Source organism: Pantherophis guttatus, chromosome 1, assembly GCF_059756535.1.
Source record: "Pantherophis guttatus breed Tessera chromosome 1, ASM5975653v1, whole genome shotgun sequence".
In the NCBI taxonomy this organism is placed as follows: Eukaryota; Metazoa; Chordata; class Lepidosauria; order Squamata; family Colubridae; genus Pantherophis; species Pantherophis guttatus.
In genome coordinates, this window is record NC_142063.1 from 255049197 (window position 1) to 255071082 (window position 21886).

The 21886-nt window shown below is 36.9% G+C and overlaps 1 protein-coding gene across 13 annotated transcripts in view; it reads right to left on the bottom strand.

Moving 5' to 3' along the window:
- PTPRK (protein tyrosine phosphatase receptor type K) overlaps positions 1-21886 on the bottom strand; it is a 393200-nt gene that overhangs the window by 196147 nt on the left and 175167 nt on the right. For all 13 annotated transcript variants that reach the window (XM_034418777.3, XM_087882792.1, XM_087882790.1 and 10 more), the window contains exons 4-5: positions 17965-18046; positions 14875-14990 (exon numbers count right to left, since the gene is read on the bottom strand). In XM_034418777.3, coding sequence (XP_034274668.1) covers positions 14875-14990; positions 17965-18046 — 198 coding nt within the window. The remainder of the gene's footprint in view (positions 1-14874; positions 14991-17964; positions 18047-21886) is intronic.

Consider the following 21886-nt stretch of genomic DNA (forward strand, 5'->3'; position numbering starts at 1 on the left):
TACACCAAATTGCCCATCATTAAAAAGGAAAGGATGAGATAAGGGCCCCCATTTCACACCAGCAATCCTCTCAGTAATCCTACACAAGTTCACTTATTTTCTGCTACTAGTAGCAAATCAGAGATATGTTCCCCATCAGCATGATTATTCTGCCGGGCATCAAGAAAAGACTTTTCAACTATAAGGGTTATTGAGGTTGGGAGAAACATTTATAGAAAATTTTATTTATGGAGAGATATCAGAAATGTCTTCTAAGGCAGAGAAATCTGAGAAAATCAATACTAAGAATAAGAAATAGTTGTATATTCAGATGCACTCAGGAGCATTAATTATAAATATATGAAACATTCTCAGTTGTACCATCTTTATCCCAAGATACTAATGAACAAGGGACAATATTAAACCAGAGGTGGGTTTCAGCAAGTTCTGACCAGTTCTGGAGAACTGGTAGCGGAAATTTTGAGTAGTTCGGAGAATCGGTAGTAAAAATGCTGACTGCCCCTGCCCCCATCTATTCTCTGCCTCCTAAGTCCCAGCTGATCGGGAGGAAATGGGGATTTTGCAGAAACCTTCCCCTGGAGTGAGGAGGGAATGGAGATTTTGCAATATCCTTCCCCTGCCATGTCCAGCAAGCAATGCCACACCCACCAAGCCACACCCACAGAACCGGTAGTAAAAAAAATTTGAAACCCACCACTGTATTAAACCTACTCAAACTGTAGGCTTAAAATACTAGCTTGTTCCAATAATGGTACACAGTGCAATCATTCATGTCAGGATAGAAAGAAAGTTCATGTGCAAATCAAATGTACGCTATTATCTATAACTTTAAGTGTGATTGATTGATGACTAGTGTGTTTCAAACTTATAGCTTAAAAATGGGAAAGGAGAATCTCATGTTATTAAGATGCAATAACCTGAATGTGGCTAGTCAGTTTCATGGAAACTATCAGCTACCATAGTGGTTTATCAGTGGAACAAGAATGGAATAATAACATATTATGTTTGACCAATGATTTGTCCTATGGCCTTGTAATCAGTGAAGAAATGGCTAGTAAATTCCCCTAAGCCATACTGAAAGAGTCAAATGTTAGTAGCATTTAGGCATCCCCAGAGAAAATATACATTGCTTATGTGACTTACAGAGGAGTTGTAAATGAAACAGCCAGGGGAAATGCTTGTATTTTTCTTCATGAAAGAGATGCTCTCTCCTAAACTAAATGATGGAAATGGTTCACAAGACAGAATACAAAGTGACAAGAAGAATTTAATCAAGGCATTCACATGCTCAAAACTGAATTTCTGGGAAAATGTCAAGTAAACTAAAATAAAGAATAAAACTGCAGCATTGGTATCCAATGCTGATACAGTAGAGCACATGAAAGACATTATTCTATTGTGAGTTTACAAAAACTATTGTATCTAACATTATACCGGTACAGTACATTTTTTTCTTTACTATACAGGTAGTCCTCAACTTATGACCACAATTGAGTCCAAAATTTATGTTGCTAAGTGGAACGTTTGTTACGTGAGTTTTGCCTCATTTGACAACTTTTCTTGCCACTGTTGTTAAGAGAATCATTGCATTTGTTAAGTTAGTAAACTGTTTCTAAGTAAATCTGGCTTTCCCGTTGATCACACAGTTTATCACATGATCCTGGGACACTGCGACTATTGTAAGTATGAACCAGTTGCCAAGCATCTGAATTGTGATCACATGACCATGGGGATGCTGCAATAGCCACAAGTGTGAAAAATGGTCATGTCACTTTTTTTCAGTGCGGTTGTAGCTTTGAACAGTCACTAAACAAACTGTTGTTAAGTCAAGAACTACTTGTACTGAGCTGAAATCACTACGTGTATAATTTTTAGGCAATGAATTGCTTGCGGTATTAATGTGAAAATAAGATACCCAAGCATCTATTTTGGTTATTTTATAAAACTAATTATTCATGCTCTTTTAAAATACTCTCCTTTATTTATCCAAGAAGATGAGGAGGGAAACTAAGGTATAAGGAGTAATAGAAAAGCTCTAGAGAATTGCGCTGAATGTTTTCACTTAGTTTCTCTTAATTTTCCTCAATTATCTGACAGTTATCATTCAATTTGAGGGGAAAAAAACATACACTCAAGGGAGATTTTCAAAGAAAACAAGAGTTTTGATAAAATTCTCCTCAATCTGTATTTCAGACATCAATATATTAGAGAGGGTCCAGAGATATTTTACTAGAAGAGTACTAAGTAAGGTTTTCCACATTGTAAGCAAATGCTGGTATAGAAATATTGAGCAAATTAACTTAAAAACAAAGCTCTATAATATTCAACTTTTTCCGGCATAAAATAGCACTGGTTGTGACTTTTCCTTCACATTCCTCACTAAAGAAAGAAGAAAGATTTTCATTTTCAACTAAAGTTCCTGTAAAATATGAAATTTTGGTTCCAGTAACTACAATTTAAGCGTAACAATTTAAGCAGTAACTACAATTTAAGCAAATTAAGAGCCGTGATGGCACAGTAGTTAGAATGCAGTACTAACTTCAGAGGCTACTTCTACTGGTTGCTGACTGTCTGAAATTTGGCAGTTCGAATTTCACCAGGCTCAAGGTTGACTCAGCCGCCCATCCTTCCGAGGTCGGTAAAATGAGGACCCAGATTTGGCGAGGGGGGGGGCGGCAATATGCTGACTCTGTAAACCTCTTAGAGAGGGTTGTAAAGCACTGTGAAGCAGTATATAAGTCTAAATGCTATTGCTAATGCTATTCTATAGTTACCTTAATTCAAATGCCAAAGAAAGCCATAGTTGAAATCAAAGCTCTCATTTACCACTCTCATCTTTTTTTGGGTGGGGGGACGCAAAGAGGAAGGGGAGGAATTTAGGGACACCAAGATCTTTTACAAGCTCATTCACGTAGTCACAAATAATGATTTTTTTGTATGCCTGAACCAAGTCAAGCTGAATTATCTTTAGTTTCTCAATAGATCATAATGACCTTAGTGTACAGTGACCAGGTCACTTATCCTGTTGGGCCTTATATATATATATATTTTAAAAAATAATTTTATTATGTTACAATCATAACGATTGCCAAAGTTGTAACGGCTGTAAAGACTCAATGGACTTGTAAAGTGGAATGGGGAAGCAGACCAGAAGCATGACAAGAAGCTCTGGTTATGATGAGACTATTTGAAACAAAGACATTTTCAAAAACAAATCTCTAATCGGACAGTTGTGTGTAAGGGCAGGAAAGCTCTTTGAGGAACCACTATGGTGGGGAAAAATAAACCAGCAGGATAATACTCTCATCTTCCGAACTGTAATAGAAAGAGGCATCTGCTGAAGAATGATGTAATGCTGGACATGCTCTAAGCACCAGTTAATTTGCAGAACTGAGTCTGGAGGGAACCACATCTGCAGCGCTCCCCTGAATCATATGTCACCATGGTTGCCCTGTTACAATGAGAGAGAACATGAGGAGACATAAATTGCCTACAAGGCCGTGGAAGCAAAAGAAAAAGAAAATCCGAGGAGAGCTTTACAAGACAATTTTATAGCAGGGAGGAAAATTAAGAAATGGAAAGCAAGACATTGTTAAACTACCTTGCACCACAGTAGGAATCTGGTAGGGATTTATAAAAGCAGGTAGTTTAGGTCTAAGTCACATGCTTTACCTGCCAGGGCCTTGGTGGATTTTAATCTGATTAAAGATAGAAAATTTAAAATACCACTTTTACTCTTTCCACAACAAGGCACAGTTAAGTTTCATGGCTTGAGGCACTGGGGACACAAGTGGCCTCTCAAAGCCAGGTGTGTGATCCTTAGAACTTATCCAGAAATTGCCACTGAATTGCAATATTGAATGGGACTTAAGGGGAAAAATAATTAAAGACACAGGAAGCAATAAAGTCAGCTATGCTGAATTGAATGTAAGTGTAATTTAAGTGGAATCAACACCATCGACTGCTATATTCCAGCCCTGTTATTATTCTTGAGTATGACCCTAAGATGGTATTTAGAAGTCATCTAAATGATATTAGGTAATTACAGTTCAAACAGGAGGTAAGGCAGTATTGAAACTGCAGAGGAACAACCAGGTTCTGCAAAGGTTTTCTTTTACCTTTGTATTTTTTTTTCTTTTTAAGAAAAGATGCACGCCTGTAAGATGGAGTCCCTCTCATCACATGAGAGGAAAACCATATCTTCTAGACTTACACACTCTGTTGGAGTGTATAAAACCAGAAATATATGTAAAATATGTAGGTCTGTTGGAGACTTCCTGCTCAAGCGCAGAAGTAACTTCTCATTGAGCTAGCTAAAGTATTAGGGGTCACTTTTCAGAATGATTAGGATTCAGGAGACAGTTTTGTAAATAGATACCTAAAGACTCATCCATTATTGGTCAAAAGACCCACCTTCTTGCCAATTTATAGTCAAGCCATTAAAAAGAAATTATGAATGGTTCTGCCCTAATGGCTGAGGAGATAAATCATATCTAATGGGAAATACTTGGGTTATGAAATGTTAATAACTCTATTCTTTTTACTTCAAGTGGTCTTGTTAAAATTCTGTGTTGCTCATGCCTAGGAAAAGGAATATTTTTAGTCTGAGAACTGCCCTCATAGGGCTATAACTATTTTTCAGACTATTTTAAAGAGGTGTTCATTTTCTATTTCAAGTAAACAGTTATTTTCAAGCCATCCCCTTTTAAGATCTAACAAACACAGTCAATTCCACACTACCTAAACTCAAACCTGTTTTTAAAAAGATTCATTAAATGAATGAATAAATGAGAGTCTCTTGCTTTTTTTCAAGGGCAGACAAAATCAGACATTATGTCTTAATTTGCTTACTATAATTACATAAATTGCTGTGTTCATCTATAATCCAAGATTTTTAATCACATGTATGATTAGTGTTCATCTATAAACCAAGATTTTTAATCACATGTATGACCCTACAGGAAGTGACGCAGTGGCTCAGTGGCTAAGATTGTTGAGCTTGTTGATTGAAAGGTTGGCAGTTCAGCAGTTCGAATCCCTAGTGCTGCATAATGGGGTGAGTTCCTGTTACTTGTCCCAGCTTCTGCCAACCTAGCAATTCGAAAACACATAAAAAATGCAAATAGAAAAATAGGGACCACCTTTGGTGGGAAGGTAACAGCGTTCCGTGCGCCTTTGACCACGGAGACGTCTTCGGATAGTGCTGGCTCTTTGGCTTTGAAATGGAGATGAGCACCGTCCTCTAGAGTCGGGAACGACTAGCACATATGTGCGAGGGGAACCTTTACCTTTACCTTTTTATGACCCTACAATAGCTTGATTCATATGTAATGCTATGATAAGGCCTGGGATAACACTTCATGCTATGTCAAAACCAAAACATATGTTTAAGCATTGCATGTGAATGTCCTTATGAAACTATATTCCAGAAAGGAATTAGAAGCATGCATTATTATCATTAGCTAGAAATATCTACTTTATGAGCTGCAAATGTTGTAGTTGGCAACATCTCTCATAATTCTAATGAAAAGCAAAAAAAAAAAAAATCAATGGACATCTAACTACAGGAAAGCTAAATATATTAATAAACATTGAGTTGGATTTGCAGCAAGCTGTTCTAATATTTTCCATTCTGGTTTTTTAAAAAAATCTCTGATTACTACTTCCCGGCAACTCCTTTGTTATCTAAAATTCCACCAAAAATAACATTTTCCTCAGGTTTGAAAAGAAAAAAATGTTCTATCGACCAGTATGTTTATTGAACAATTATTAAAAATAATTTACCACGATTCTGGCTGAAAGGTTAAAAATAATTTTACAAGATATTATTCATAAATATCAATGCAGATTTTTACTTAAAAGTCAACTATGAGACAATATTAGAAATATTTAAAATATGTTGGAATATGTTGAGCAACATAATGAAAAATAAACTGCATTATATTTTAGATGACTTCGAATATATATTTTTTTCTTGTTTGTTTAGCATTCTGGTGCATATGAACCTTGAAGATAATTTTATTAAATAGATAAGATTGAGTTACACTTTTTAGAAAGTACAAATAATTGTTAATGAAGAATTAATAAAATCTTGTGAGATTCAGAAAAAGAAGCCCACTGTTTCCACTTTTGTTCATTTTTTTTCTTCAAGTAATATCTTTAAATAGAGATATAAGTCAAGATCAGAAAATCAAGTTAAATTTAAAAATAAAATTATAAATTAGGGGCATTTGTGGATGATTTGATCTTAATTTTAGAAAATCTATTAGTGGGAATAGAATGGGAAATGTAAAGGCTTTGGTATATTAGCAGGTTTCAAGATTAATAATTGGAATACAAAGATGATAACAAAACTTTGAAATTTGAAGTTGACATAGAACTGATGTAGAAAAATGGTTTTACAATTGGGGAAAAATGTAAAATACTTGAGTATTACTAGAGCAAATATGAATTGTAAGTTACTTCAAATTAATTATGTTAAGAAATGGACTAAAATTAAAAAGGACATGTTAAAAGAGCGGCGGTGATGCAGTGGTTAGAATGCAGTACTGCAGACTACTTCTGCTGATCACCAGCTGCCAGCAGTTTGGCAGTTCAGATCTCACCAGGCTCAAGGTTGACTCAGCCTCCTATCCTTCCGAGGTCAATAAAATTGACCACTTAAGTATGAAGTAAGGTCCATGGAAGTCAATTTGTGACTGAAACTCTGAAAATTTGAGACAACTGAATCAGGAAGGACATTCCAGACTTTGACAACTCTATTACAGAAATCATTTTTTTTTACGATTTAGGTTGAGTTTAAAGCAGTTGTTAGTACGTGTATTATTGCAATTAAAACAGAAATAGTCATTTACAGGTAAAACATTACTATGTATAATTTTGTATGCAATACAGGGGTGAAATGCTACCAGTTTGCTCTGGTTCAGGTAAACTGGTAGTGATAAAAACTACCGATTTGGGTGAACCAATAGTAAAAAATGCTTTAAAAAGTAAAAAAGAGCTTCTGATAATCGCAGCTGTGCCGCGTGATTGTCGGAACGTTTTTTTACTTTTTTAAAGCATTTTTTTACTACCTATTCGCCTGAACCGGTAGTAAAAAAAAATAATAAAAAAAAAGGTTCCGATGATCGCGCAGCACAGCTGCGATTGTGGGAACCTTTTTTTTTACTTTTTTAAAGCATTTTTTTACTACCGGTTCGGGCGAATAGGTAGTAAAAAATGCTTTAAAAAGTTTTTTTTTAAAAAGTTGGTCATGGCCACCCAGTCACATGACCACCCCATCAAGCCACACCCACTAAACCATGCCCACAGAACCAGTAGCAAAAAAAAATTAGCATTTCACCACTGATTAAAAACTTAGGTCTGACGCAATTCTAAGTTATCCAAATCAAAAATTTTGAGCCTAGTATCATAAGGAATTCTATTGTGTACGGAAGAATGCAAGACTTTTCTCATGAAGTATTTCTGAACCCACTCAATTGTACTGATGTCAGATATATGGTGGGGATTCCAAACAGTTGAACAATACTCTTGCTATTGTTAAATGGAGATTTTTTTAAAATTTCAGACAATACCTGTTTGACAATGGATATACTATTGATACAATGGCAAAATGGTATATCTAAATTTATATGGCCAGGGGGGAAAGTATAAGTTAAATATAAGGTATTTACAAGATGCAAAGGAGAGAGGAGAACTGGGTTTACCAGATTTGAAATTGTATTTTGCTACTTGTTGATCTGAATGAAAGAACTGATGTTGCTAAGAGACACAAATTAGTTAGAAGATTATGACTAGAAGTTTGTATGGCATGGATATTTATGGTACTATAAAGTTAAAATTAGTATAGATTTTAAAAAACATACTTCGATGCATGTTGGAAAAGTGAAAATCATGTAAGGACATGTTTTAAAAAAAGCTTAAAAATAGATTCAAATAGATACTTTGATATAGAGGATTTTAAAGATCAATATTCAGCTGAAGCCAGAACATTTCCTTTTAGGATTAATGGGCAAATGGGCAAAAAACCCCATGAAAGATTATTTCAATATTTGAAATAATAAATATATTACTCTGGTAAGCTTACTATATGCAAAGGGATAGAAAGATTTAATGATATCCACTATGGAGCAATAGTTGGTGTAGTTAATGGATACATTAACTTCTTTGATTAGAGAAAAGACATTATCTACTTTTATTGAAGGTGCAAAGCTCTTATGGACTTTTTTTTTGCATAAAAAATTAATCATGTAAGGACATGTTTAAAAAAAAGCTTAAAAATGGATTCAATTTGTGATTTGATAATTAATCAGGTTAGATTACAGAAAGAAAAGTAAAATAACATTTTAGACAAAGATTAAAATGTATTTGTACTTATAAGTGCCCTGAAGATATTGGAAGGTAGTTTATATATTTTTCCTTCTTTTCTATTTTTTTCAACTCTCTTTCTCCCTTCTTTGTAATTTTTTTAATTTGCTTTTTTTCCTCCCTTGATTTATATTAGTTTGTATTAGTTTTTAATATTGTTTTTTAAAAGTTTCGATGAAAACTTCCAACTTTGGCTTGCCAACCGAGGAGGCATTTAGCCAGCACCTAAAGCCTCTGCAGACAGATTGGCCTCTTTTGCTTTTATCTCTATCTCCATAGGATTACCAGTCAAGCTTTAATTTTCTTTTTTTGTAAGTGAATGTGATCATCTTTTAATTTTGGACATATCAAAATCGATGGTAGCACCCTGGCCTGCATGTCAGAATGCAAACAGAATTGCACAAGGAGGCCAAGCTTCTCTGCCCAAGCCAAATGGTGTGTGGATGCCAAGACACAACAGTGATGGATAGACTCATTAGTGATTCAGTTATGAACAACTAAAGTGGGAGCCAGGGCATATGGTTTAGCAGATGCTCCAAGCACAAGGCTTTATGGGTGGGGCAGTACAGGTGCTATCTTATTCTGGGCATATAAGTGAGATCTAAAACCTTTTGGGACAGTTTATGCTATTTATTATGATTCCAAAACAGGTAAACAAGAGATAGCTTAATGTGAAAAGAAATGGGAATGGCTTTGATATTCACTCTGAACTAACAAAAACTTAGCTAAATGGCATAACTCAGGATGTATTTTTTTTTAATCCTTATTCTTTGTCCTTTCCATTGGATGTTGTATTTGAAATTATTTCATATTGTTCCAGAAATGTGCCAATCCATTTGAAGTTTGCCAAAGCATCCAATTCCAACCATCCATTCCTATTTATTCCCCTCTATACATTGTATGCACATACGTATGTCCACTGAATAAATCACAGGACAAAGCAAACTTTTGGATTATTCACTGACTTCAAGAATTCAAGAAAATGAAAAGAATTCACAAAACCATAGCAACAATGCTATGTTGCTATAATTTTGTGAAGCAGCAGGGGGTTGGACTAGAAGACCTCCAAGCTCCCTTCCAAGTCTGTTATTCTATTCTAATGGAGACTCTGTGCTCCTTTGGTGTTTGTAGACTTCAGTTTACATTGATCCCAACCAACTTGTCCAAAAATTAGACGACAAGTCATATTCCAAAAATATCTGGCAGATCATTGGCTAGACTTACACCAAAGCAGAGGTATTCAAATTCTCCATTCTCCATTCTGCCACCTGCCTATCCAAACAGATCAGAAATAAGAGATCAGGATGGTGCTCCTGCCTGCTTTCTCTTTCTAACCAAGAAACTGGTCCAGGTATGCATTGCCTTCCCCATAAAGATTGAGCTCACCCAGACGGAATACTGAATTTGATTCTTGCTTCTCTGTCAGTAAAACGCAGCTTTTATGGTTACAGAAATGCCTTTTCCCACTCTACCTATTGACCATGGAAATAATTTCCCTCATGCCCAATTATCTCTAGCTTCTTAAAGGTTCTTATTTGGCTTATGCTCAAGATCTCTATTAAAAGGAACTGAAGGACCACAAAGTTTGGGGGAGAGTCACACCCTTCACTCAAAAGTATTATGGAATCCCTGGAGCAATAACTTGTTTCAGGCAGTACAGCTTCTGTATGGCTATAAAGCAGGGGTGTCAAACTCAATTTCATTGAGGGCTGCATAGGGTTGTGTTTGACATCAAGGGGCCGGGGTGGGCATGGCCAGCTTGACATCACTTGTGCTGAGGGCACCTATGGTGGCCCAAGTGCTCTGCCAGTGAAAATGGGCTCCTGAGCTCTGTTTTTGGCTGTGACAGCTTCCTGCAACCCTCTGCGACTGAAAACAGAACTTGGGAGGGCCATGCTCTGTTTTTGCTGGCAGAGGCACTGCAAGCTGATCCTACGCTGTTTCCAGGGCAGATCTAAGCACCCTGCAGGCCAGATCCAGCCCCCAGGCCTTGTTTTGACACCCCTGCTGTAAAGGATATGTTTATACAATACGTAATCTCTTACTAGAAATCCATTTCCTGGAGTTGCACAATGTACTGAAGTATAAACTAGCTGAATGGATAAACAGGCTGGATTCACTCATTTCACTCAGGTGAAGCCATAATATATATTTTTTTCCGTTGTGTGCTTTCAGCTGCTAGATCTTGAATTGTGTGACATGTTGTGTGAAATCAGCCAATGGACACAAGGAATCTGGTTGAAATCTGCCCTTTAGGCCAGAGCCCAGAGAAGCTCCAGACACAGCCTGGATCCTGGTACAGTGCCAATACTTTGCAGTCCTTTCCAGACTAATTCCCAAATGCCCTCTCACTTCAAGCTCCATCCAGTCTGATATAAAGGCTGTGCTTGCACCCAGCAAAGCCAGCATTGAAACCGAACCCAGGAAAACATTGCTGTCTGTGAAACTGCATCTTAGAAGCAGGCAGAAAAGAGATATTATAATCTGTCAGTGTCAACATACCCATTACGTTAAGGATAATCTTGGCCCTTTATGAGTTGGTAGTTCCACAAGATCCGTACAAACTATTCTCTCCACTGGTGAAGAACTCCTTCGTGCCTCATTCATGGAAGGCACTTCAGGATAGGCATTAGCCAATGAAAGAAAATGGCATTCACACAGCGCAAAGGGATAGTCAGGCAGACCTAGGTTATGCTGGGCAGCAAGCCAAGAAGAATATCAAGATGTAGGTTCCAGCCAATGAAGAACACATTATGAGCAAACCCTGTTCAGGATCAACAGCAGCAACACAAGATGTGATCAGGATTTTATAGAAGGATGAAAGATAAGAGCAAAAATACTACACAAATTGATGTTGCAGATGACCATACTCTAACCCCTAGATACTCTGTCGGTTCGTTTATTTTCCTCCAGCCACTGACTGCATTTGTGGAACAGAAGTTCATTTGGCTAAGCAAAGTGAGATTTGCAACTTTCTACTCAGATTTGTGATTCTCCCACAGACAGCTGGATCATTGTCAAAAACGTTATTTTGTGTGAAGAAACTGTAGCCATGACCCCATATTCATTACCCTAAAAGAATGTAATGGAAGAAAGCAATTCATCGGTAGAATTCACACATATTTGAAATTCAAAGTGAGAAATGGTTAAATGAATCAATATTTGCTATATAAGACATAAAGCCCCCAAAGCCCCCAAATACTTAGATCTGCACAACTACATCTGAAAATATATACATTTTCAATGAAGGATGTGGAATGATTTGAAATAAGGCAATATTCTGAAGCAAGAGAGCTACGTTGTAATCCTAGGTAATTATTCTTTGGAGTAACAAATGTATGGTTGACTTCTTCCAGCAGTTTCATGCTGAAAAGCTTTGGGAAACAGGATGGAAAAAGCAAAAAGGACAAAGGAGTTTGTCAGTACCATCTTCTCAAAGAGTTTCCTAGATAGAATTCAACAATTGGAATTCAGGTACACAAGCTCCATTCTGGCAATATGAGCTGGTAGTATTATATATTAGAGTATTGTATTATGAATCACAAATGATATCAGGAAAACCCACTGCTACCTCATTCCTCAAACAAATCCTAACTGAAACAATTACCTCACTTCACTTTACTATTATGTATATACATACAGATAAAATCCCCCCTCTCTCCCCACCTCTGTGTGTGTGTGTGTGAGAGAGAGAGAGAGGAGGGAGAGGGAGGGAGGGAGAGGGTGAGAGTGTTTGAGAATTAAGATATCAGTCACCAACTCTGACCTTAGAAATGTGTTCTCAACTGCACAATGTCTGTACTTCTCACTTAGGGATTTTAATCCATTAAAAAGATTATTTTTGGGACAAAATGAACATGCCAATTCTCAAGCAACAAATATACAATTCTAAAATTTCTATCTAAATTCTTAGTTAGAATTTCTAAATTAGAAAGTGCTTATGGACTTTTGCTGGGAAAAAAAGAGAGAGAAATGAACATGATTTCTGGATTTAAAGATCAGAAAGGCTCCTAGAAAGTAGGAAATTGTAAGAGAGAGAGTAAGGTATAATTATAGGACTTTTCTGATATATATTGTCTAGGCCTTGCCCTTTTTTGTAAAGTGGCATCTGGGAAATATAGATGTACATGCGTGCATATACACACACTCTCACATTCAACCCACCCTATATATCAGGGGTCACCCTGTATATCAGGGGTCACCCTGTATATCAGGGGTCCCCAAACTTGGAAGCTTTAAGACTTGTGGACTTCAACTCCCAGAATTCTCCAACCAGCATAGCTGGCTGGAGAATTCTGGGAGTTGAAGTCCACAAGTTTTAAAGCTGCCAAGTTTGAAGACCTCTGCTGTATATAGACATACGTAAAGTAAAAACCCATGCTTCACTTGTACCATAGTGATTCAACCATTCCAGTGATCATCAAAGTAAATCTTCCAGAACAGGAAGTGGTGCATATTGTTCCATCTTAAACCTGCTTCTTTTGGGGGGGGAAATTTATCTCCAGAAAATGTTTGGCCTCCCTCAAAAACAGCTGGTAAAAATGGCTTACGTAAATAATGGAATGTACTGGTGTTCCAGGAATATTCTGTTCCTGGAAAATAGGTATGTTTTAAATGTCCCTATTATGCATGCATATCTATACAGAATCTTAGATTGGTTTCAGCCAACATAGGGGAAGCTAAGCACGGGACAAGATTTTCCTATGGATTTTGTTAATTAATTACTTCATTTTGAGGTTCTCATCTTAAATTCTAGGATATCTTCCTTGTGGGTCAATGTGGAGGTTAATGCCAAGTAATTTAAATCCTCCTGAGCAATGGTGAACTGTTTACTCAATCCACATAGCCTGTATCAGATAGAACATGCAAGATGTAACTATGTCAAGCTTTTTGAAATGCCTAAAAACTATTAATTTTGTACATAATAATCTCACTAAACTGGTAAGAAGAATGCTTCCAGATAGTGAAAGAGTTAGGCGATATGGATGCAGATGTACAAGAATAAGTCACCTTATCCTCTTCCTTGGAAAAGGAAGTACTCAAAACAATAATTGCCAAGTAATGATGATTTAAAGGGGATTTTTCACTGATTAGAAGTGGCAATTTTGGCAAGTCCGCATTACCTTTGAAGATGCTCAAGATTCAGTTAGGAATCCATTTTCTTGATATGTCCGCCAGTAAACCATATAAAGACCATTAAAATAATGTCTGCTATTCTGTACTTTGCTTAAATAGCCAATTAATTCTTTCTCTTAGGGTTTTTTTCTCTTATTGGTTTAATTCTAGGATTTAAAAATTTCAACTGCATGTATATTTTTAAATTAAAGCTCAAGGCTGAGCTCTTGGATTAATTAAACTGAGATATCATGCAATGCAGTACCAGTGAACAATCCTGAAAAATAGAATGCTATAACTTCTGTGCTTTGTTTTTTTAGAAGTGTTTGAAGTTGAGACTACTCAGTACTTAGGATGCTTCAATGAATTGCTTACACTAATCTGTATACGCAAGATTTGGATGGAATTATTTTCAGTTACCTTACTATTTTTAAACAAAGACAAGTTAAACCAAAGTTTGTTAAACAAGTCATAATGTCCTAGCTTGCGCATAATACTAGAACGTAATAAGTGAATTTATGTGTCCTACTAAATCATATTCCTCAACAAATTGGATTATGTCTTACTGTAATACAAGAGCCTATCCTGTATGGTTAAGTTATCACATTATAAATATGCACAGCTGAACTGGCCTCATCTATGCAGCAGTTAATGTACTGGAACAGAAACTGTGAGACCGTGAGCTCCAGCCTTCCCTTAGGCATGAAAGCCCACCTCACTATTTTGTCTTGAAATGTATAAAATAAAGATGGCATATATCCCTATTAACAGTAATAATAAGTAATTGTAATCAGAAATGGCAGCTGCTGTGCCCCAGTTCACAGATATGTGCCTGTCAAATGCCTTACTCATTGTTCCCAGAAGTAGGTTCTTGCTTTCAGATGTACTAGACAATGCTGTCCCATTGCCAGTTCTGGTTGTCAATCACACCGAACCGTCAATCACCCCATTTTGCAGAATGGGAGAAGGTGCACCATGATCTGTTCCTCAGACAGAAAAATATGTGGGACTATCTTTGTGACAATGTTATCAGTTTGATTTTATGAAGGCCAGTCCATCAAGGATACACTAATCTACATAGAATTTACTAGCCTGCAACTTAAACAAATGAATCCCCAGAAAAAGAGGATATGGAGGAGAGAGGTTTTCTCCCTCATTCCTCTGGCCTGTTCTTGAGTATGGAAAAAAAATTCCATATGTGCAAGCCAGACAGAGGAAGGTGGCACTTAAACAGTCCTTGCGGCAAGCTGAGCCTAACAAAATTGAAACAGGCATAAATAATAAATAACGATGATTTCCTGTCAGATGTCTGTCATATACAATCTTTGAGGAACTGGACTCTTTGTTTTTATCAGAAGGGTCTGACCATTAATGGGTCAGGATGAGCCTTACCTGCAGCCATAACTTGTTCTTCACTGCATCCCTTCCTGTAGCAATGCACTGAAATGTTGCATTCTGACCTGCATTGACCTCTACATCCCCCAGCCTCAAGAAATGAGGAGATTTATCTGCAGAGATAGGTAAAGCGGAAAGTTACCAAAGGCTACTCTCAGTCACATTTTTTAAATCCCCTCCCCCCAAAGATACACAGCATAGAGTCTTTGGGGCATAAGAAATTCATACATGGAAGAAAAAAAAATTGTTTTAGCTCAGTAGGAAGTACGGCCAAATAGGACGCAAAGAAATTGCAAATCTGAATTTCAATAATTTGAAATGTGAAAACTACTGCATTGATAACACAAGGGGTCAGATTTAATTAGCTATATGTCATGGTAGGTTGGGGGAATGTGGAGTCCCTGTCAGTAAATATCATCTGCATTGCAGACATAGCATTGTTTGAACCAGTGACAAACCTTTTTATACTTTCTGCATTGCCTCAGGGAAAGCTCTATGACAAAACTCTGTGTATGAAAAAAATGGGTTGAAAAAGGCACTGACAGCAGATAAGGTATGGGTGTATTATGTATTAAGGCAGTGTTTCTCAATCTCAGTGTTTTTCAACTTCAACCTCAATTTTAAGCTGTGTGTACTTCAACTCCCAGAATTCCACAGCCAACCCACATATCTATAGTTACTGAGGTTGAAAAATACTGCATTAAGGTAAAGACTCTCTCAGGTAGAGCCTAACTTCTTGTGACTAGATGGAGATATCCACATAGAGGGTTTTTTGTTTGTTTGTTTGTTTTTGCAAAAATGCAGATGCAGTTTGTCATTATCTTCTTCCAAGTTTCTGTGGCGGGGGGAGGTTTCAATCTAGACTGTAGGTTTGAGATTTCATATCCTACTCCTAAATTACTAAGGATTAGGGATAAGAAATACTGACATTATGTTTAGTTTAGTTTCCACAAACTCAGTTTCACTTGTTATTACACTCTTCCAGAGCATGCACTGATTATAATGAATTTCTCCAAGTCTGTCTGTGTGGCATCTTGGAAACTTCAAACAATTAAAATGTACAAACATCCAAAGGATGTCAGGTCCTAGAAGCACATTTCTCCAGAATTTTATAGCTGCATTAATATCTTGCTAATTTTGATGGCTAAATCAAAGATTTATCATTATTAACACCTTCTCATTACTCAGATATTTGACTTGGGGATCAGCACAGTGGAGGTGGTTGATTGAGTAACATCATATCCAGGGGTGAAATGTAAAATTTGTTACTACCGGTTCTGTGGGCGTGGCTTGGTGGTGGTGGGTAATGTGACTGGGTGGGCGTGGTCACCTTTTTTTTTTTTTCAACTTTTCAAAGCATTTTTTCTAATGCATTGAAAAGCCTCTCTGCCGATCAGGCAACTCAGCTGAGATCATCGAAGCGGCTTTTTAAAAAATGTCTCCCTGCCGATCAGGCAACTCAGCTGAGATCGGCAGAGAGGCTTTTTGAAAAATGCCTCTCTGCCAATCAGGCAACTCAGCTGGGATCGTCAGAGACTTTTCAAAGCATTTTTTTACCACCTCTTCGGCTAAGAGGTTGCAGAAAAAAATGCTTTCAAAAGCCTCTGACGATCCCAGCTGAGCCACGCGATCATCAGAGGCTTTTTTTTTTTACTTTTAAAAACATTTTTTCGTCGGAAGAGGTTGTAGAAAAAATGCTTTTAAAAGTAAAAAAAAAAAGCCTCTGATGATTGTGGGGCTCAGCTTGGCATGGTGGTGGGGGGGGGGCAGGGATTTTTGCTACCGGTTCTCCAGACCACCTGCCGCCATCGCTACCAGATCCGGCGATCCGGTCCGAACTGGGAGCATTTCATCCCTGATCATATCCCACCTCCCCCATTCGACCCCCAACCTCCCCATGTGTTCTTAGATTTTAATTTTTGGTTTTAATTTATTTATGTTTTAAAGTGAAGAGCCATGGCAGAGCAGTGGTTAGAATGCAGTATTGTAGGCTAATTTGCAGGGGTTTGATCCTGACTGATTTAAGATTGACTCAGCCTTCCATCCTTCTGAGGTTGGTACGATAAATTGAGGACACAGATTGTTGGGGGCACTATGCTGACTTTGTAAACCACTTAGAGAGGGCTGTAGGCTGTAAAGCACTCTGAAGCGGTATATAAGTCTAAGTGCTATTGTTATTGCTAATGTAGATATATATTTTTATGACTGTGAGCTGCCCAGAGTTACCTTATATAAGATGACCACCAATAAATTTTATAAACAAACAAACAAACAAACAAATAAATCCTTGGCCCTATTGGGGAAGAGCTAATGTAACTTGCTTTGGCTCTACTGGTGCATATAACCTGTTAGCCCAACAGGACATATGAAACTTTAAAAACCCAATGCTTTATAGGTCAGGACTATTTTCACTATAGCAGCTTTAGTAACAGAATCTGAATACTTCCTCTCCCCCCTTCCACACACACACACTTTATCTTTGTATGAACTAGGCAGGAGCTTGTCTGAGATGTTTAGTTAAGTTAGTTTCAAGCCCCACTTATCTGACCACTGTCTTGATAAGAGCTTCCTTCGGTCCTTCAAGACACTTAGTGCAACCTGGGGATCTACCCATAGGCTCTATCTTCTGTCAATTGAATTTCCAAAGACATGGCCCCAAATAAAACAACTGCAAGATCTGTCAGTAGAGAAACAGCCACCCATATCCAAAAACAAACATTTTTCAGAACTGTCACAATACATTTTTAAAATAGGATTTATCAATTGTTATTACCTGCTTTTATTATTGGGAGTAAAATGAATTTTAAAAATCCAGCTCACAATAAAACTATTAGATACCCTTTATTTCACTTTAATTACAGTCGAGTGAGGGAGAATCACTGAATTGAAATAATTATGTGATAACAAAATAACGTTTATGACTTTGACATTCTCCTTTTCTTTTTCTAACACCTTAGAAAAGAAAAAGATAGAAAAACAGTGGTTGCAGCAAGACACCAATGGCTGAGTAATGAAAACACCAGTCTGACAATATTGAGCCTCTCTTAGAAAAGACAGAGAAAAGTGTGCCTCTTAATCATTTCTTACCACAAGGGTAGCTCAAAACCTGGATGTCATCAATGGCAATGTAGCCATTTCTTCCATCTGAGACTTCAGCCTCAAATATTACCTGTCAAGGAGAAAGAAGAAATGTTTACAACACACAGTGCAATGGAATTCCCATCGGTCTGGCGCGAGGAGTGCATTTTCTCATTAAAGCCAAATGTTCTGCTATATTTCACGAACAGATTTAATCTTGTTCACTGCTTTTTATTTATTCAGAGATTAAGTTCTTAATTAATACTTGTCAATGCTCACTTTTCAGTGGCCTGTTATGCAGAATTTACCATTTTAAAAAGAGCTAGAGTTCCCAGGTAAAAGAGACAATGGTTTTTCAGCTTTTTTTTTCATGATATTGTCTAGGAGACAAGCTTTCCAGAGTGACAGTGAAAGTAAAACCTGAATTTGCCTGCAGCTATTTTTATTCTTTGCTAAGCATGTGATAAAAATGTCACACAAAAAATAATGAAGGCATTGGTATTATACTATGGGCAGTAGCTTGGAATTAGTCTACTATGAATAGTCCTTATATGCCTTTGACTAGCAAGGACTAAGAATTTTCATGGAAAAGTGAGGGTGCACATTTAGGCAATGTTACTTAGGGATTTTGTGGGAAGAATGGACAATTTTTACCTGTAGTACCATTTCCTATGCTTTTTTTGGCAAATGCCCTGGCCTTCTTAAAGAGCTTTTTAGGTAGCAGAAAGAAGAAAGTATAAAGAAGAACGGGCAAAACTTTCTCTTCCTCCTTCTTTTCTCCTACTAAGAAATTCCTAAATCTAAACTTTATCACACCATATTAAAGTTTATCACATTCAACTTAGATCTATCCTAATGTAACACCTGTTCTGAAAACTTAATGGACTGTATATACCATTCTGATAGCCTCCATATATCCCTTCCTTCAACTGCTGAGTACTAGGCCCCAGATATCTCTTAAAATTAATGTGCTGTACATTGTCATTCAAGTACAGAGGGTCTGTAAATTTAATTTCTGGTAGAGGGTTTGAACCCCCAGTACAACACCTGGCTATTGCCTAACAATCCCCAATAATGATGAAACTGATAATATTGGTAGAAATATAACTCATTATATTTAGGTTGTTTATTTATTTATATTGTGAATAAATGGGGGGTGGTTGATGCACACTTTTCTTATTTGATTTTTTAAAAGAAAAGTAAGTAATGCTTCTTTTCTTGAAAAGAATCTTCATTATAAATATTTTAATTAATTACAGTCTTGTCAAAATACATTATATGCCACATCAATAAATAATTTTTATTGAGATAATCAGGCAATCTCTGCTACCAGAAGTAGGAGAAGAAGTAGGAGAAGAAGCAATGGATGGAAACTAATCAAGGACAGAAACAACGTGGAACTAAGGAGAAATTTCCTGACAGTGAGATGTTGAGAACAATTAACCAATGGAACAGTTTGCCTTCAGAAGTTGTGGATGCTACATTACTGGAGATTTTTAAGAAGAATTTGCCCAGAATGTATAGAGTCTCCTACTTGTGTATGGGGTTGGACTAGAAGACCTCCAAGGTCTCTCCCAACTCCATTATTCTGTTATCTAAATGATATAGACAATGATCCTAGAGGGAGGGAGGGAGGGAGGAGATATGAACAGTACTCTCTTATTCTCAAATAGTGCTAAATTAGATGAAAAAGAGTTCTCCCACCACTTATCAGAATCCACAGAAAACAACAAACTCTTTATATAGCATGTACATCCAAACATGCAATATGGAAAAAATAGTTATCTTGTTTTAAAAATATTTAGTGCTGTAACAAGGACAAAGCAAACATTGACAAATAAATCGTTGGTCTTTTGACAAGCCTTATATTTATAATGAAGAGAAGGGAGATAATCCCTTTTTCACAACAGAAGTGTATTTTTTTAAAAAAAAAAATAAAATAACCATGGCTGCTATGACCATGTTATTTTAGTAACTAACTGATATTTGATAGTATGCAGAATGCAGTTTCCGCAATCATTACATGATCTATAGAAATTAGCTGAACATGTACACATAGAGAGAGAGATAGAATATTTATGAGACAGTCTAACTCACATAAAGAGAAAAATGGAAAACACACCTATCTCAGGTTTTTCAAAATATTATGTGTGTAAACTTTGCATCTTAACAGTTGCAATCACTTTATTCCAAAGAAATACAATCTTAATTCACACTTCTAACCCATAGAATAACCACAAAGAAAAATATATAGTATATTTATTGCAATCTTGTAACTTGGTTAACTCATAAAATCTAGAGGGCTACTGCAAAACTGGGAAATATAAAAAGATAATCAATATAGAGAAGCAAGTTTCTAAACAAGCAAACATCGTTGTAGCATCAATGTTTTGGCCACAGTAAGGGCACAGAGAATCTATTTACATTATCCAGTTGTCAAATTGCATGTATTAGATAGATCATTCTGAAGAATACTATCACAAAGAGAGTCCAGATTAAGAGACTGCACAGTTCCAAACTGGATGGGGAAGAGGGGAAGAGTTTCAGGGTAGCCACACCCTAGAATCTCTCAAGATATATTTAGTAGTTTAGAAGGTTATAACTTCAATTCAGCAAGAATATGTCCCTGAGATGTGAGCAAATAAAGGATAGGATTCAATTGGATCTCACTGTGTCATCTTTGGGTTTGGGCCTGACACAAATATAAATATAAATTCAGTATCCAGTTCCTGACATTTCTGTTCCCGATTTCTCTTTTCTTTTCAATAAATCTGATTAGAGAAGCCTCAGTGAACATATTGTTGTCAGGTGTAATAACAAAATCCTAAATTCTTCTCCACCTTGCATATTCTCTAAGCTTATTTGCTCAATTCTTGATTCCTTCAACTGAACAGTTTTCTGTTATTCTACAATAATCTGATTGTGTTCCCATGTTTCTTCATGGGAATAAAAAGCAATCATCTCTCATTATGTATCTCTTCTCTGATATTGTGAACACTATAAAAAGGTAAAGGTAAAGGTTCCCCTCACACATATGTGCTAGTTGTTCCTGAATCTAGGGGGCGATGCTCATCTCTGTTTCAAAGCCAAAGAGTCAGCGCTGTCCAAAGACGTGTCTGTGGTCATGTGGCCGGCATGACTAAATGCCAAAGGCGCACGGAACACTGTTACCTTCCCACCAAAATGGTCCCTATTTTTCTACTTGCATTTTTTATGTGCTTTCAAACTGCTAGGTTGGCAGAAGTTGGGACAAGTAACGGAAGCTCACCCCGATACGTGGCACTAGGGATTCGAATCTCTGAACTGCCGACCTTTCGATCGACAAGCTCAGAGTCTTAGCTACTGAGCCACCGCATTCCTATGTGAACACTATATATTAGGTCCAATGCTGCAATGGGCTCTAATTAGGATTGAAAGACAGGAAGAGATATAGCCAACCCTGAAGGCAAATAGGGCTTTGTGGCCATTATGACACATGGATATTTTAAGGTCTGAAAGGCTTTGGAATGTATAGTTGCATATACAATATGCATCAATATAAAAAGTATTAAATGTGGAGAAGTAGAAGAGTCTATATGTAGTGTGGACACAGAAATTGATACCGCTAATTTGTTCTCACAAAACTAGCTGACATAAATTTCAGTTCCACTTCCCCATATGACAAATAAATGGTTCTGACAAAACAAATGTTTTCTCTTTTGCTTCTTGCAATTTATTTTCCCCTTGCTCAGCTCTAGTATACATCATTAAGATGAGCAGAGAAGCAGAATTCAGAACTGTCCAAAACCTAATCGTCCTTATCATTTTAGCAGATCATTCAGCTGGCATATCATTTTGTTCTGTCCAACTACAGGAAGACATGGATTCTTGCTAGCTTAATTATCTGAAACTTGAGCTGAGATGTAGGTCACTCCTAATATCTGGAGTCAAG